The 18,901-nt window shown below is 43.8% G+C and overlaps 1 protein-coding gene across 1 annotated transcript in view; it reads left to right on the top strand.

Moving 5' to 3' along the window:
* Nucleotides 1-18,901, top strand: part of KANSL1 (KAT8 regulatory NSL complex subunit 1) — a 518,506-nt gene that overhangs the window by 163,002 nt on the left and 336,603 nt on the right. The window contains exon 2 of the mRNA XM_070944495.1: nucleotides 14-155. Coding sequence (XP_070800596.1) covers nucleotides 14-155 — 142 coding nt within the window. The remainder of the gene's footprint in view (nucleotides 1-13; nucleotides 156-18,901) is intronic.

Below are 18,901 nucleotides of genomic sequence, written 5' to 3'. Positions count from 1 at the left end.
TCTCTTTTTCCAGGAGGCGAAGGTCAGAATGGCAGTGGGCAGCAGACAGAGCTGCTATTGTCAGTCGTTGGAACTGGCTTCAAGCTCATGTCTCAGATTTAGAGTACCGAATCCGGCAGCAAACAGAGATATACAAGCAAATTCGAGCCAGCAAGGTAAGAAAGGAAAAGTTACTTCTTTGGAACTTTACCCATTATTACAGTACTGCAAATATAATTTGCAAAAATACTGCAAAATGTAAGTTTTGTATTGCATATGTGGGGGGGGGGGGAGAGCAGAATTTTATGGTTTCATCTGTCTTAACATTTTTGTTACCAGGTGTAACTACATGAATGTCGCTAGAAGTATATTTTAGCAGAAGTTGCAGAGCAATTCAAATCTTTATTGTCAGTGCACAACATATGTACAATGAGATTGGTTGAGCTCCCTCAGTGCACCCCCCCAACACAATACAACTCACAGTGAAGACAAAAAATCCCTAACCCAATAAATCATATTAACAAAACACCCAGTCCTATTGCACCAGTGTGAACATGTTACACATTGCGCCGGCCCTGCAAGTCCATCATACTACATAGTTATGATGTTATTTCTCATTCAGGAGTCTGACCGCCCACAGATATAAACTGTTCTTCAGCCTGTTTGTGGGGCTGGCTATACTTCTATAGGAGGGTAAAGAAGTGGTGACCAGGGTGAGAGTCGTCCCTGAGAATTTTCCTCACTCTTCTAAGGCAACGAGCCCTAGAGATCTCATCTTGTGGTATCAGGGGACAGCCCATGATGTTTTGTGATGTACTCACCACCCTCTGTAATGTTTTTCTATCCGCGGCTGTCAGACCAGCATGCCATACCGTGATGCAATAAGTGAGGACGCTGTTTCAAGAAGTTTAATCGTAAGAGAGACGCCCAATAAGCCATCATTACAAGTATATATCTACATATGACAGGAACCGGAAATACCTCACAGGAGCAGCTGAAGGCAGCTCCTTGAGAGGCAGGGAATGCATCTCAGACTAATCCTGCCAACACAGCAGACATAACCACTGTAACATCTTCCCTTTTTCATATTAATACAACTATCGCATATTAAAACATTATTAAACATTATTAAAACATTATAAAACCTTATTAAACATTATAAACATTATAAAACATTGTGAAACATGCAAAGTTCTGATCCAAGCAACTATAACATCTTCCCTTTTCATATTAACACAACTATCGCATAATAAAACAATATAAAACAATGTAAAAAGTTCAAATTGTAAAAGGGAACAATATCAACACTTTCTACAAATTAAGTCTGTCAGGTGGTCACGAACATCGGCCACTACGAGTGACGACTGGCCCTCTTGCGCCGACTGGCTCTCTTTGCAGTATGGGCTTCTCCGACCTCACTAGGACCGCTGGGCTCTTCTCGCCGCTTACTGGAGTGTCCGGCGCTCGACTGTTATTGGGTATACCCGCTTGCTCTGAGCTCTCATTTTATTTTATTTTATTTTATTAAATTTATATACCGCCCTACTCCCGAAGGACTCAGGACGGTGAACAGCCAAAAAATAAAACACATAAGATTACAAAATTTAAAAGACAGTATAAAACCACATTAGATAATTTGGCCCGGGACAAATTAAAACACCCCCAATACTTAAGACAAATTTAAAATTTACAATTTAAAAAGTTAAAAGGGAAAAAGTTAGGCCAGGCCGGCCTGTTGAAATAAAAAAGTCTTGAGGGCGTGGCGGAAGGTGCGTAGATCCGGGATCCTCCGTATCTCCGGGGGGAGCTCATTCTAGATAGCAGGTGCCACCACAGAGAAGGCACTCCCCCTGGGGGCTGCCAGTCGACACTGTTTGGCCGACGGCACCCGGAGAAGCCCCTCTCTATGAGAGCGTACTGGCCGGTGAGAGGCTACTGGTGGCAGAAGGCGGTCCCGTAAATATCCAGGTCCTAAGCCATGGAGCGCTCTAAAGGTGGTAACCAAAACCTTGAAGCGCACCCGGAAGACCATCGGGAGCCAGTGCAGCTCGCACAGGAGAGGTGTTACATGGGAACACCACGTCGCTCCCATAACCACCCGCGCGGCCGCACTCTGCACCAGTTGGAGCCTCCGGGTGCTCCTCAAGGGGAGCCCCATGTAGAGAGCATTGCAGTAGTCCAGGCGGAAAGTGACAAGGGCATGAGTGACCGTGCGTAAGGAGTCCCGATCTAGAAAGGGACGCAACTGGTGGATCAGGCGAACCTGATGAAAAGTCCTCCCGGTCACGGCCGTCAAATGCTCTTCTAAAGACAGCCATGAATCCAGGAGGACACCCAAGTTGCGAGCCCTCTCTGTGGGGGGTAATGACTCGCCCCCAATAGTCAGTGATGGCACCAACTGACTATATTGGGATGCCGGAAACCACAGCCACTCAGTCTTGGATGGGTTGAGCCTGAGTCTGTTTCTCCCCATCCAAATCCGCACCGCCTCCAGGCACCGGGACATCACTTCAAGGGCATCATTGGGGTGGTCCAGGGTGGAGATGTACAGCTGAGTGTCATCAGCATACTGATGGTACTTCACCCCGAAACCACGGATGATCTCACCCAGTGGCTTCACATAAATGTTGAACAGAAGGGGCGAGAGGACTGACCCCTGTGGCACCCTACATATAAGGCGCCTCGGGGTCAACCTCTGCCCCCTGCCAACACAGACTGAGACCAGTCGGAGAGAAAGGAGGAGAACCACTGCAACACAGTGCCCCCCACCCCCAACTCTTCCAACCGGTGCAGCAGGATACCATGGTCGATGGTATCAAAAGCCGCTGAGAGATCTAACAGGACCAGGACAGAGGAGCAACCCCTGTCCCGAGCCCTCCAGAGATCATCAACCAACGTGACCAATGCCGTTTCCGTGCTGTACTCAGGCCTGAAGCCCGACTGGAATGGATCCAGATAAACCGTTTCATCCAGGTGCTGGGGAAGCTGTCGCGCAACCACACTCTCAACAACCTTCGCCACAAAGCGAAGGTTGGAGACTGGACGATAATTTGCTAACATTGCCGGGTCCAGGGAAGGCTTCTTGAGGAGAGGCCTCACCACCGCCTCTTTCAAGATGGTGGGAAAGTCACCCTCACCCAATGAAGCATTTATAATCCCCTGGAGCCAGCCTGGTGTCACCTCCCGAGAAGCCAGCACCAACCAGGAGGGACACGGGTCCAACAAACATGTGGTCGTGTTCAGTCTACCCAGAATCCTGTCCACGTCATCGGGAGTCACAAGGTCAAACTCTTCCCAGATAACATTCTCAAGAATGTTCATCAACATTAATCTGAGGCCCCATCCCTGTGCATTCCTCATTGTCCATGGGTAAGTGCGGCGTGGTAATACCTGTTACATCTGGCCTGTCCACAGGATATGTAAAATCTGGCCACTCAGCTACATGCAAATCTACCCGATCGCGACGATACAAAGTTCCTTCAACATCCACTAAATAGGAATGTGGAGCTACTTGTTGTAAGCAGCTACCCATTTTCCAGTGGCCGCTTCGAACTCCAGGCAACAGTCTCATCTTTACCTTCACTGTGAGCTTTCCTACATAGATTCTTAGCAATCTTCACAGCTGATTTAGCTTTGCCGTTAGCTTGCGGATGACATGGTGAAGAGGTCACATGCTCGAACTCCCACTCAGCAGCAAATTTCCTAAATTGTAAAGTCGCAAACTGAGGACCATTATCTGAGATCACTTTATCTGGTTGGCCATAACGTGCAAACTGAGTCTTGCATTTCTTAATGGTAGTCTCAGCCGAACAGTCTGTAAGGGGTTCGATTTCCCAAAAGACAGAATAATGATCAACTAATATTAGATACTCTTTTCCTGCATAGTTAAACAAATCCATACTAACAATCTGCCAAGGATGTGATGGTATCTTGTGTGACATCATGGCTTCTCTTTGTTGCGAATATGCATATTCATTGCAGGTAGAACAATTGCTAACAAAGTCCTTGATTTTGCTTTGCATGTTGGGCCAGTAAAGCGTGTCATGGGCTTGTCTATAGCATGCTTCTCTGCCAATATGGCTCAAGTGTATGTGCAATAGCATCTCTGCTCTCAATGACCTGGGTACTATGACTCTTGGGCCCTTGTACAAGATCCCATTTTGTACGGCAATCTCATCTCTAAAAGACCAATATTCCTTCACTATTGTTGGAACTGCCTCCTTCTCATCCGGCCACCCGCTCATAACGATAGCCTTCAGTGCCTGTAGTGCTACATCAGTACCTGTGTGCTGCCTAAGCTGACATAGCCGCTGATTTGTGACATTAAGATAGTCTGCTTGATTAACTCGGGCAAAAAAAGTTTGTTCCTGTTGCAACCAGCAGACCGTCTGATGCTCATGTTCTCCTCCAAGTTTCACCTGATCTAACGTCGCCCTACTCAGGGTATCACTAATATACATTTCACGTCCTGGCTTGTAGACAACATTGAGGTTGTAATTCTGCAAACTAAGCATCATGCTCTGCAGCTGTTTGGGAGTGCACAAAAGGGGCTTCTTGAATATGGCTATTAGTGGCTTGTGATCAGTCTCGGCTGTGATTGTATCCCGGCCATAAAGATAATGATGGAAACGCTGGCAGGCAAATACAATACTTAAGCATTCCTTTTCAATTTGAGCATAATTCAGCTTGGCAGAAGAGAGCGCTCTGGATGCATATGCAATTGGCTGACCTTCTTGCAATAGGCAACATCCTAGGCCATTTTTGCTCGAGTCACTTTGGATGGTAACAGTCTTTGTAACATCATAATATTTTAACACTGGAGCAATAGTGACCAAGCGTTTTATATCCTGTACTGCCTGATCATGCTTGGGAAGCCAATGCCAAACTGCATCTTTCTCCAGAAGGTGTCTCAATGGCTGACACACCTCCGATAGGTGCGGCAGAAATTTTGCTAAATAGGTAACAAATCCGATAAATCTCTGCACTGATTTAACATCAGCAGGCGGTGGCATCTCCACAATGGCTCTAATCTTATCTGGGTCAGCTTTTAAACCTTGTGAGGACAAAATATGCCCATGAAAGCAGACTTTGTGCACCTTAAATTGCAACTTCTTTACACTGAGCCTTAACCTCACCTGCCTACACTGATCTAATAATGCTATTAGCTTCTCATCATGATCATGCTTAGCTTCTTTGTCTGTTTTACCACAGCCAACTATTTGAATGTCATCAGCTATTGGCTCAATCCCACTGAGCCCACTCAGTAGTTTGTGCTGCTTTCGTTGATACACCTCTGGTGCTACAGAAACTCCAAAGGGTAATTTAAGCCATCTCTTTCTACCCCATGGGGTCCAGAACATAGTCATGTAACTACTCATGTCATCCAGTTTACACTGTAAGAAGGCATCTCTAGCATCAACAAGCGTAAAAACCCATGCTTTGGGTAGCTTGTGCAAAACGTCATCAAGTGTTGGCATTAAATAGTGTGACCGTTTCAGGGCCATATTCAGGAACTTGGGATCAATGCAAATTCTAATCTTCTCCAGCCTCCTAATAACAACCATGTTGCTTATCCAGTCAGTGGGCTCAGTTACTGACGTAATATGTCCTTCCGCCTCGTACTTATCCAGTTGTGCTTTAACCTGCTGCTTAATAGCTATAGGCACATTGCGTGGTGCACTTTGTACTGGGGAAATAGTAGGGTCAAGTTCAAAATGAACCTCTCCTGGAAAAGATACTATGGGGCCCTCAAACACCTCCTGGTATACTTGGAGGATTTGCTGTTCTGTCAATGGCCCCACCGGAGATTTGGGTGGGGGGGGTTAACTCACAACATTGTGTAGCTCGGCCGGAAAGGTAAACTGCATCAACCCCAAGTGCTCACATGTTGATCCTGACAATAATGGCTTCTGGTCAGCTTCCACAGTCTCAAATTCAAATTTATAAATATCCCCACATATGCTGCATTCTGTTTGAAATAAGCCCAGTGAGTTCATTAGTTCTCCTGAATATAACTTCAATTTAGCACTGCTAGGCTGAAAAAGTATCTCAGGTGCCAGTTTCATTTTGTCATTTATGTCAGGGCGCTGATTAATCCCATTCTGCCTTTGGGATAATCGCACCTTGATTAAGAGGGGTGGATCGAGACCTTTCCTTGCCAGCATATTTAAGAAAACAAACCCGAAGATATATCTTCTAAGAAAACTCATTTATTTGTTAAGAAAATACAACATCTAACTATCTAAAATTTAATTGTTACATTTTTGATAAAGTTCATGCCGGCTATTTCTCAGCCGGACCTTTCTGGCAAGAGAACAAAGAAAAAGTGTGTGAAGGAATGTGGGTGGAGAGACATGCGTAGTTTAGCTTACTGATAAGGATTCTTGGCAAGCTACGGAAAGTCTGATAGTCCAGAAATGAGAGCTCAGCTGGTAAATAAAAAAACTCAGTGACAATCCCTTCTTTTGCCAGTTGAGCGAATATCAGGTACATCATCAAATAAGGCACATCTTCTTACGCAGATACTCGTGTTGAGCTGCTGGAAGTGGTTTGTTGAGCATATTAGCAATTTGATCATGTGTAGATACATACTGTATTTTAACAAAACCTTTTTTCACTAAATGTTTTATGTTTTGATAACGGATGTCAATGTGACTGGACCTAGAACCTGTGAAATGTGATTCAGAAATATAAACCACCGATTCATTGTCTTCCATCATGGTAATCGGTGGGATCGGGTATGTCCAGATATCTGTGACTAAAGCATCAAACCAAGTTAGAGAATTACATGCATCTGAAACACAAGCATATTCAGCTTCAGTAGATGAACAAGAAACAAAATTCTCTTTACGCACTTGCCAATAAACAGGACATCCATTTAAGAACATCATGTAACCTGAAGTACTTTTACGTGATTTCTTATCACTTGCCCAATCAGAATCTGCATAACAACATAATTCTGCATAATCAGTATGTGTTGGTTCTAACAATAATTTCATGTGTTTAGTGTATTTTAGGTATCTCAATAATTTCTTAATACATGACCAATGAAACTGTTTTGCCTTACCTACGTGTCGAGACAAGAGATTAACACTAAGTGCAATGTCGGGTCTGGTCCAACTACTAATGTACAACAGTGACCCAATAACTGAACGATAAAGTGTTTGATCCTCGAACTCAGGACTTGCTTCTTGTGTCAAGTTATGAAAATCTGTTTGCATGGGTGTCTTTGTTGTGTTAGCATCCTTCATGTTGCAATGATGCAAAATTTGTTCAATTTTATCCTCTTGTGAAAGACTAAACCCCTTCTGTGTTTTTTCAATCTGAACACCTAAATAAGTGCTAATATGACCTAATGATTTCAATGTGAAGTATCTTTGCAAAGCTTTGGCAAAAATTTCACTCATTTGCTTATTTGGACCAATATAAACAATATCATCAACATAAACAAGAACTATCTCATGCATTGTTAGATCTTTTTGTGAACACGCACTTATCAGTTTTGGACTTAATAAAGCCCATTGAATTTAGTTTGTCAGTAAGACATAAATACCACATTAAACCAGACTGTTTCAGACCATAAAGACTTTTGTTTAGAAACCAGGTATCCCCTTCTTGCTGTCGGAATCCTGGAGGACTTCTCACGTAGATCTCTTCGTCTAGGTCTGCATGTAGATAAGCCGTGTCAACATCGAACTGGAAAACTTCTAAACCAAGGATAGTTGCAGTTGCTAAAGCAATTTTTACACACTCAGTTCTGACTGTCGGTGAATAGGTATTTGTGTAGTCCTCAGGATAATGTTGAGCGAAACCCTGAGCTACAAGTCTGGCTTTGTACAGTGACTCACCATTTGGCTTCTTTTTGATTCTGTAGACCCATCGAGTGCCAATGACCTTTTTGTTTGCTGGAGGTTTTGCAGGTGTAAACACTTTAAGTTTCTTTAGACTGTCCATTTCAACCTGCATTGCTTCATACCATTTGTCTTGCTCTGAATCAGGAAGCTGCTTGATTTGTGTGAAATTATCAGGTGGAAGTGTAACATTGCAAATCAAAGGCAAGGGTGTTTTTGTCAGTTGCCAAGAATATCGTTGTGGAGGGATTCCTTTTGTGGCCCTCTTGGAACGTCTCAGAACAACAGTCCAGTCTTCTTCTGCTTCGTCCTTGTCCTCACATTCGTCGCTAGCGTCAGCATCCGTGGCTTGCGAAGACGGAACATCGGGTTGAGAAGAACCAGTGGAATCTTGATCATCAATCTGCGTGGCATCAGCAGTATCATCTCTAGGAAAATAAACTCCAGGATCATTGGAATGAATCCTGGACCAGTCAACATCTTCCTCAAAATTAGCAGATTGGGAAATCACAATTACATGTTTAGAGTCAATAAATTTGCTCCATTTTGAATCGTCATCAATGCCCATAAATCTCAGTCTCTTTGCTGCTGGACCTCCTTTTCTTCTTTGAGCTAAGGGAATGTTCACCATAGCGTATGAACCAAAAATATGGATGTTTTTAAGATCGGGCTTGTAGCCATACAAAATGAAGAAAGGAGTCTGATTTATTACACTGCTCCAAGTACGGTTGACAATGTAATTTGCATATTTTATAGCTTCACCCCAGTATATCATACCAAGGTTGGCGTCTTCTAGGAGACAATGCATCATGGTTTGCAGTACCCCTTGTCTTCTCTCTACGACCCCTTTATGAGCCGGTGTGTAAGGAGCCGACGTCTAATGAAGAATTCCATTCTTACGCATAGAATGCTGCAAAGTCTTTAAAGATCTGAAAGGTCTCAGATTTTTCTTTCATAGGATATCCATATCCATATCTAGAATAATTATCAACAATTGTTAGAAAATATTTTCTACCACCAATTGATGGCGGAAAAGGACCAACTATGTCAGTGTGAACCAAATCAAAAATGTGTGTTGACAGGCATGTAGCGCGTTTGGGAATGGCTGCTGCTTTGGATTTGGCCTTTTTGCAGACAGCACAATCCAAAAACACCTTACACCCCTTTAGATCCAAACCATTTGCGAACTCCGGCATGTTCCTAAGAACACGGAAACTGGCATGCCCCAATCTTCTATGCCACTTATGGATACACCTAGAATGCAAAGGTTTACCAGTTAGTGAATTTTCAACATTAACAGTTTTATGAGGAACCTCAGGCTTGCTCTGAGCAACCTGTTTCCCAATTTTCTTTTTGTTGGCTTTAGGAGTCTTTGGAGCAGCAATAGGATCTCTCTCTGGAGCATCTCTCTCTGGGCCTGTGCTCTCCCTTTTTGGAGTTGGTATACTTGCCTGTGTTTGCGATTTAGGCTTTGGCTTTAAGTAATAGACACCACCAATTAATATGGTTCCAGCAACAATATCTCCATCTTTAACTATGTAACTTGCATTTTCAAGGTGGTGAACCTGGAACTTTAATGCTCTAGACAAGTGACTCTGACTAAGCAAATTACTGGTTGCTGTTGGTATGTAATAAACATCAGGAATGAATGCATCGAGCTCTTCAACATAAACAGTTCCTTTTCCTTTGACCTGACAAGGATGATTGGAAAAAGAATAAAGTTCACGTAGTTCAGGTTCAGGCTCATGCATCTCTGTAAAAAGTTCCTTTCTGTAGGTAACATGCAATGCTGCACCACTGTCCAAAGTCCACAGGAGCCGTCTGTCGTACTCTGGTTGAGGTTGTGGATTATTGGTTAAAGCCAATGTGGCGAGTGGAGCTTGTGGATCACGCCGGGGACCACGACAACCTTGTCTTCCGCCTCTGCCTCTGGAATCTGTTCCTCTGGGCTGGTACGAGACGGGAGCTGGAACTCGTTGGGGACAATCCCGGGTGGCATGTCCCACACGGTTACAGATGTAGCATCTTGGCATCCTTGGAGCGTAGGTCCTTCCTCGGAAGGGGCACCTAGCTGGAGCTCTTGATGCGGGTGGTCCTCTCAAATGTGGCATGGCTAACATAAGTGCTTCTTCTTCAATTAAAAGTCTGCATACATTGTCCACTGTGCGTTGAGCAATAGGGACTTGGTTAATCTTTGCAATGGCATCTTTCCATTCATAATTCAAAGAGTTAATAATAATGCTGATCATTTGAATATCTTCAATAGGATAGCCTCTTTCTCTTAATTCTTTTCTCAGTCCTTTCAGTTTGGTCAAATGCCCTCCAATTTGTTCACCAGGTTTCAATCTCGAACCATGGAATTCAGACATGAGCAAACATGAAGATTCAATTGAAACAGGCCTGTAGCAATTTTTCAATTGGGCCCAAATTTTTTGGGGCGTTGCATCAGGTGAAAAGGTAACCTGCAGTTCAGTATCCATGGACATCAATAATGTTGTGCAAGCTTTAGTTTCTAAGTCTCTTATTGCAGGAGACCATGGCTTAGCAGGAGGATTAAAAATCATACAGTGAGTACCTTCTCTGCGAAGTAACAAGCCAATCTCACTGACCTAGGCCTTATAATTCTGTCCTGACATCTTTAATTTGGACTCACCAGCCAGTGGAGCAACAGAAGGTGTCTGTTGAGGAATGTGCATTTGAGGTGCTGGCTGTGGAAGTAAAGGCACTTGTTGCGCTGAATGTGGACCAGGACCTGGCCCTGGTTGTACAGCTGAAGGCACGTGTGCATGCATTTGTGGCTGCTGTGGCATTTGAGCTGCAATATTAACATGGCCTGCTGGAGACGCAGTCATTTGCCTTTGCTGCATTAAGCGTTGTTGTGTTCCATCTAAAAGGACACCAGCACCACCAGGGGGTGTTGAAGTTTGGGCCTGTGGAGACACTTGTTGCATTGCAGCCTGAATATCTGAATGAGTTAAGGACATGTTTGCTAAAGTCTGCTGTAATAGTTCAAAATGTTCATGTAGGCTGCGATGCCTTTCAGCTTTCTCTAGTAAATTACTTTCGCCAGCAGATGGTGCTGAACCTTTGGTTTCGGGCAGCTCAGCTCTTTCTGCTTTCGTGGCATTTTTAATCTTAGAATAGGGGTGATTATGTAAGACATGTGATGTGTGCACAGCTCTCTGTTCTGATTGGCCTGACACAAAATCCACCAGGGGGTGTGTCTTTGGCTCCAAAGAAGAAGGAGCCAAAATGGCGCTTTTAGAGATTTTGAAAACACTAGACTCACTCTTATCTTGCTCAAGCATAAATAAAGCCATTTTTGCCTGGGATAGCTCCTGTTCATAGAACTTTATATGGTCACGATAGGCTTTCATAGCCAGCTCATCCAGGGTGAGCTCAGAGCTTCGAGGAGAATAATGAATTGTTTCTCTCTCTGCGTAGGAGGAAAAATGCTGGGCAGTTTGTGAATGCTTTGGCCTTGCACCAAGCGTTACAAAATCAGAAGGCTCTGGGAGGACTGTTTGAGAGCATGAATATTCAGAAGGAGACGCTACTGACCTCAGTTGTAGCACATTATCTTCAAAAGCAGTTTCTCTCTTATCTCTCTCCTGATGCCTTTTTAAGAGCATTTCGTCTGTTTCTTCTCCCACGGCTTCTTGTTCCAGGCGTGTGGCTGAAGCAAGGGGCTGGAAGTTTGAAATCCTCCTTTCTGCCTCTTCTTCGTTGGAAAGATCAATCAAATCATTTACGAAGAGTGGTCTTAATTTCATTTTTCCTTTTTTCTTCTTTTTCGGCATCTTAGCAGACAATTAATTAGCGTTCCCCAGTCGCAAAAAAATAATCATCTGTCTAATTAGCCTAGAGGTCTTATCAAAATAGCAAGCAAGGAAAAAGCCATAATTTTAACCATCCTCTGCTACCAGGTGTCAGGGCGCTGATTAATCCCATTCTGCCTTTGGGATAATCGCACCTTGATTAAGAGGGGTGGATCGAGACCTTTCCTTGCCAGCATACTTTAAGAAAACAAACCCGAAGATATATCTTCTAAGAAAACTCATTTATTTGTTAAGAAAATAAAACATCTAACTATCTAAAATTTAATTGTTACATTTTTGATAAAGTTCGTGCCGGCTATTTCTCATCCGGACCTTTCTGGCAAGAGAACAAAGAAAAAGTGTGTGAAGGAATGTGGGTGGAGAGACATGCGCAGTTTAGCTTACTGATAAGGATTCTTGGCAAGCTATGGAAAGTCTGATAGTCCAGAAATGAGAGCTCAGCTGGTAAATAAAAAAACGCAGTGACAATTTAGACTCATAAAATCACAGGTTGCACCTGAGTCCAGCTGGCAGGGTTGAATTATGTTGTTAAAACTGAGATTTGCAAACCATTTTTTGCCCTTGGAGTGTATTGCGCCGATACATTCTTTCCTATAAAACACATCAGTGTTTTACAAATCTTATTCTCTGAAGGCACTTTCTCTAATCATCCGGTTGAGAGTTGTACATATGTTCCTGCTTCATTTTCATCAGAGATCGGAGTCAATTTTACAGTCTATAAGGCTTTCCATCAAAATCAACTCTTTCTCAACCTTTATCTCCTTTACTGCTCTCATAGCTAGCTGTCTGAACAGAGGTATTGCACAAGGAATAAAGGCCAGGCCTGCCACCGCACATAACAACAGGAATAACATCTGTTTAATCCAGCCGGACCCAGGCAACCAAGAGAACCACATTTCTGTTGCTTGTAACTTCTGACCCATTTTAGATGCCCAGTCCTGTAAATCCTTGGCAATCACTCTGACCACACCTGACTTATTCATGTAGAAACAACAGACTTCTCCCAAGAATACACACAAACCACCTTTCTCAGCGGTTAAAAGGTCTATGGCATGCCGGTTTTGTAAGACCACTGCTGCCAAAGAATCTATTTGGTCTTGGACATTAACCAAGGTCCCTGCAATTTGGTTCAGGCTTTCCTGGAACTCCTCTGACAATTGCCTGAATTGTGTTATGGAGTGTGCCATTCCTCCTAAACCTATTCCGACAGCTGTCTCTATCCCCAGGATTGCTAATAGTGGGACCAAGAGTGGCACCCTTTTTTGAACATGCCCCATGAGGGGGACAGGGATAGTGTCCTCTCCACTGACAACACCTATTTTAGGGAAAAGATGTACCAAAGTGCATGTTCCAGTCCAGTTTGTAGGTAAACACAAATACGCATTTTTCCCACATAAGAAGAAAACTCCATTTTTCCCTACACACACACCTATATTCATGGAAAAGGCATGGGCTTGTTGGTTTTTCTCATTAGTCCAGACCCCCAAAGTCCCTGCCACTAGCATGCCAGTCAGCGGCTGCAATGGGACTTCTAGTGTAGGGTCCTTTTGCTTATCTCTGAGAATTGGGCCTTCAAAAAGATAACGGGAGCTTGCATTTCCAGGGGGAAATAGGACACATAAGCCTATGCTGTACCTAAGGGAGAGCCAGACTGGAAATCGGGGTGGCTGAAATGGCCTCGGGCACTTTTCCTGGGACATATTCCATCTTCCCCATTTTTTTACTGGAGACGTGTGGTGGTAATGTGAAAGTGACCTTCTGTTGAAATAAGTGGTGGGCAGAAGGAGAAATACCACTAGTTAGTTTTACATCCATAAGCGTCATTCTAGGGTCAAGGTGTATTTCTGATGGACATTGTTCTCCCGTCAGGCATCCTACAGGAGTACCTGGTTCCTGATGTCGCTTTACACACAAGGAGGGTGACCCTAGGATTTCCACACCAACGGCTATAGGGCCAGCAATGGGGAGGTGGCTCATCCCCAGCCTTTTGAATGCGTTATAAAAGTCTCCTTGCAATTTGGCTACTGTCGCTTTGGTTCTCCATCTAATATCTTTCTCAAGGACTATTGTGGCTCTGGTCCTGACCCAAAGATCTGGCTCAACTGGAACAGCATTATAAGATGAAGGACCAGCAGACAAACACAGCCAGCATTTTTGACCTAGGGCAGGGTCTGACTGATTAACTAGGCTTTGACTCAATTCCAGTATTCTTAACATGTAGTTCCCTTTTCTCAATTGTTGCAGGGGCCCATTCTCCCTTTGTTCTACCCCACTCTGCACCGGGACTGTCAGATGCTTGTCTTTAGGTCTTGGGGTTGGCTTAGGTCCAGGGTACTGACCCCACCTATTGATGATACGTCGTTGGTGGGAGTGGACCTGTTTCAAAGTGTCCACACCTTGTGACCTGTTCCTGCCCTGTTCTTCGGGGTTCTCAACTTTCCCGGATCCTTCCTCAAGGGCAAGGGGGGTCACCCGGGCATTCTCACAACATTGGGAACTACTATTCAAGATGTTATCACTCATTAGGCCCTTTGCCAATAATAGCCAAAGCCACAAAAAACTCATAATTGTCCCCTACACAGAACCTATCCAATCACAATTCCCTTAATCTACAAAATCACCACGTCAGGAAGGTTAGGGTTATATGTGACTTGGGAAAAGGCAGTATCAGTCTTAGGTATCCCACAGAACCACCCCTTATTTGTTAAATACAATATCTACAGTCCTAGAGCTAGAGCAGCACCACAGAGAGCCCACTCCCAGGCTTCTTCAAACATAAGTATCTACAGGAGTTTCGTACTGCTCTCTGTCACAGTCAATGATTTTAGGCTCAGCACCTGTCTTTCTGGGTGGAAGGTGATTCCTGCAGAATGAATATCCTATACAGCAAATCACAATAAGGGCAAGCATGCTCATTAAAATAAGAGATAGTATAGCTATGGCTATATATGTTTGACTTCCCATTCCCTGACAAGTGGTCAGGTTCTTTTTTTAAAAAAAATGGAACGTTGTCTTTCTCCTCCAATCTTCGGCCGTACGTGGAGGGTCAGCTTCCGGTGTGATGCCAGTAAGGCCTCTTCTGCCCCGTACGTAGCCTGTCCGTTGCTGGTAGGACAGTTATAGGGGGTGCTTCCTCAATCGTACCACTAGAGGTCGGGCCTGGTCCTGGTCCTGGTCTGTCTCCCAATACTCCTCAGCAGCTGGCTTAACTCGCGTCCAGTGAATCCAAGACTTGGATTCCAATACTTTTACTGCAAGTGGAGAACACATGACCACAGTATACGGGCCCTTCCATCTAGGCTTTAAATTTTCTCCTTTCCAGTGTTTTTATTTATTTATTTATTTATTTTATTCAATTTGTATACCGCCCTTCTCCTAGTGGACTCAGGGCGGTGCACAGCCAGAACTAAAACACATACCAATACAAAATTTAAAATTTTTAAAAGAATTACATGACTTTGGCCCAGAATTTAAAACATTCAAACTAAAACCCATTGACAATTTAAAAAGCTAAAAAAAACCACACTCTGTCTCCCATCTGAATATTATGACTAGAGGTGGTCAAAAACGGTGGGCTAAGGGACACACAGTATTGTTGGATTTCTTGTATTTGCTTATTTAATTCTCCCACCATCTGATTCACCCATGAGGCCCCTAATTGACATAGGTCCCCTATGTGATTTTTCAAGTTAGTACTTCTAACGGGTGGTCTCCCAAACATCATTTCAAAAGGAGATAATTTAATTCCCTTACGTGGAGTGCATCTTACAGACCAAAGTGCTAGTGGTAATGCATCTACCCACTTAAGGTGAGTTTCAAGGCACACCTTTGTCACCTTTTCTTTAATGGTCCTATTTTTTCATTCAACGCAGCCAACACTTTCTAGCCTTAGAGAACAATGATGTCTCCATTGGGTTCCTAAGGATTTTGCTAGTTTTTGGATTACTTGGTGTACAAACTCAGGACCATTGTCTGATGATATGAATGAGGGAACTCCATATCGGGGCACAATTTCCTTGAGTAGGATTCTAGCCCCTTCACGTGCCTGCTTTGTCTTGGTAGGGAAACATTCAGGCCATCCAGTATAATTGCATACTATGACTAGCATTGCCTTATAGAGTCCACACTTGGGCATGTCTGTGAAATCAACAACTAGTGAATCCATAGGATAATATCCCTTGGGCTGACTTCCAGGTGGGAGTCTAGGTCCTTGCCTTGAATTAACTTGAGCACATGTATTACATCTCTCACTTGCATGTGCACATAGTGAATGGAGGCGATTGATGTAAGTTATGCGCTGAAGTGCTTCTGCTAACGCAGTCTTGCCCATATGTGTGGTTAAATGAGAGTCTTTTACTACTGGCCAGGCTAAATTGGCAGGCACAAAAATTCTTCCGTCTGGAAGTACATACCACTCTCCCTGCTTATGTCCTTTCTAGTCTACAGTTGCCTGGAGTTCCTCTGCTTTAGAATATCTGGGGCTCAGTCCCCTTGGCATTTCCAATGCTACACAAGCTATCATGTCAGGGAGGGCCTGATCATCTCGGGTTGCCGACAGTCTTGCTTCTCTATCGGCTGCCCTGTTCCCTCTGGCTATTTCACCTTGCCCCTTCTGATGTCCCTTGCAATGCATCACTGCTACTGTCTTTGGCATCCTAACAGCTGCTATGAGTCTCTCAATTAGAAAGGGATGTTTAATTTCTTTTCCTGAGGCTGTTAAGAGCCCTCTCTCCTTATAAACGGCTGCATGGACATGTAAAGTGAGGAAAGCATATTTAGAATCAGTCCAAATGTTTACACTTTCATTCTTTGTCCTTTCAAATGCCTGTATCAAAGCCCATAATTCTGCTACTTGGGCACTAGTGCCTTTTGGGAGTGGTCCACTTTCTATGACTTGGTCAAGTGAGACTACTGCATAACCTGCATAGCGTTCCCCTACTGAGATGAAACTTGACCCATCAGTAAATAAATTATGGTCTGCTGCTTTCAGTGGAACGTCAGTTAGGTCAGGCCTGCATGAGAACTGACTCTCGATGACCTCCATACAGTTGTGTTCAATTTCAGGACCCGATGCTGGCAAGAGAGTGGCTGGATTGAGGGCATTTGTTTGTTTCAGGGTCACTTGTGGGTTCTGAGTGAGAAGAGCTTGATATTTGTAAATTCTGGGGTTTGTCAGCCATAAATGGCCCTTTGTCTCTAAGATTCCTTGAATTGCATGGCTGGTGTAAATGGTAGTTGGCTGCCCAAAGGTTAATTTATTAGCTTCCTCCATCAAAAGAGCAGTTGCTGCTAAGATTTTTAAACAATGCGGCCAGCCCTTCGCTACTCCGTCAAGTTGCTTTGACAGATAAGCCACAGACTGTTGCCAACTTCCCTTTTCTTGTGTCAGTACTCTGAGTGCTGTATTGTTCTTTGAGTCAACATATAAATTAAAAGGCTTGTCTAGGTTGGGAAGTCCCATGACAGGAGCCTGAGATAATTTTGACTTTAAGGTTTCAAATGCCCGTCTTTGTTCCAGGTTCCAAACAAAGGGTTCCCTCCCCTCCCCTTTGTAGATTCATAGAGTGGTTTAGCTAATAGAGCAAAATTCGGAATCCATATTCTACAATAGCCTGCTGCTCCTAAAAATCCCCGCAGCTCTCTCCTATTAGTTGGTTCTGCAATTCGACAGATAGCTTCCTTCCTTTTATGTCCTATCGCTCTCTGCCCTTGACTTATAATGTAACCTAGGTATTTAACCTGTGGCTTCACCAATTGGGCTTTCTGCTTTGAGGCACGATATCCCTTGTTCATTAACAGATGAAGCAGTTGGTTGGTATTATCCCAACAGGTTTCCTTCGTTTGGCCAGTTACTAATACATCATCTACATATTGGAGTAGTACATCTCCATCTTCGCAAGGCTGGAAGTCTTCTAGGTCTGAGGCTAAGGCTTCGCCAAAAAGGGTAGGTGAATTTTTAAATCCTTGGGGAAGCCTGGTCCAAGCATACTGCCTTTTTCGAGCTGTTACTGGGTCTTCCCATTCAAAAGCAAACAGTTTCTGACTGTCTCTATGTATTGAGATGGTAAAGAAGGCATCCTTCAAATCTACCACTGAGAACCAACTGGCCGAGGCTGGAATCAAACTCAAAAGGGTATATGGGTTGGGCATAATAGCATGGATAGTGACCGTGGTGTCATTGAGAATCCGAAGGTCTTGAACTGGCCTTAGAGAACCATCAGGTTTTGGAATAGGTAGAATTCGGGTGTTCCAAGGGGATTGTATTGTTCTTAGAATGCCTGCTCTTAAGTATTTGGTAATATGATCTTGTATTGCCTTTGTAATAGGGCGAGGATAGCTTTTCTGCCTGAGACGGACAGGCACTGCTAGAGGCTTCATTTGTATAATTATTGGAGCATGGTGTGCAGCATGTCCTGGTGGTTTTTTTTTTTTTTTTTTTTTTGCTTTAATTTATATGCCACCCTTCTCCGGAGACTCAGGGCGGCTTACAATGCGTTAAGCAATAGCCTTCATACTTTTTTATATTTATACAAAGTCAGTTTATTGCCCCCACAATCTGGGTCCTCATTTTACCTACCTTTGAAAGGATGGAAGGCTGAGTCAACCTTGAGCCTGGTGAGATTTGAACGTGCAGTAATTACAAGCAGCAGATGTTAATTACAGTGCTTTAGTCCACTGTACTACAGGCTCTGTATGGGTTATCTTCTGCCCATAACTCCGGTACTTCAAACTCCTGCCAGGTATTGGGGACTTGACCTTCTTGAGCCAACATTACTCGCCACATTTCATTGGGGGGGGGTGCCTCATTATTAATGACATCTTGTCTTCATTAAAGGACAGAATAGCTCCCATCTTATATAGGATGTCACGACCCAGGAGGGAAACTGGACACTCAGGCATATAGAGAAACTGGTGTTCTATATTTCTTCCATCTAGGGAACATTTCAGGGGTTTTAGCATGGGGCAACGATTTATGAAGCCATTAACCCCTTGGATATTTATTACATCTTTAGAAAAGGGAGCCAGCAGCTTTGTAATTACAGATCTAGATGCCCCTGTGTCTACTAAGAAGGTTACATTATTGCCCCCTATTTTCATTCGGACCAAGGGTTCGGGGGGGGGCTTGACTGAACCCTGGTCCCCTTCAGTCTTCAGGCCTCTCATCTACTGCAGCCAGGCCTATGGCTTCCATCCGTTCTTGGAAGCGACTTTGCCCTCTGCCTTGGAACCCAT

The sequence above is a fragment of the Pituophis catenifer genome, unplaced genomic scaffold (assembly GCF_029215685.1).
Source record: "Pituophis catenifer annectens isolate HBS135680 unplaced genomic scaffold, rPitCat1.0.hap2 SCAF_5, whole genome shotgun sequence".
In the NCBI taxonomy this organism is placed as follows: Eukaryota; Metazoa; Chordata; class Lepidosauria; order Squamata; family Colubridae; genus Pituophis; species Pituophis catenifer.
This window is presented reverse-complemented; position numbering and strand designations above follow the sequence as displayed.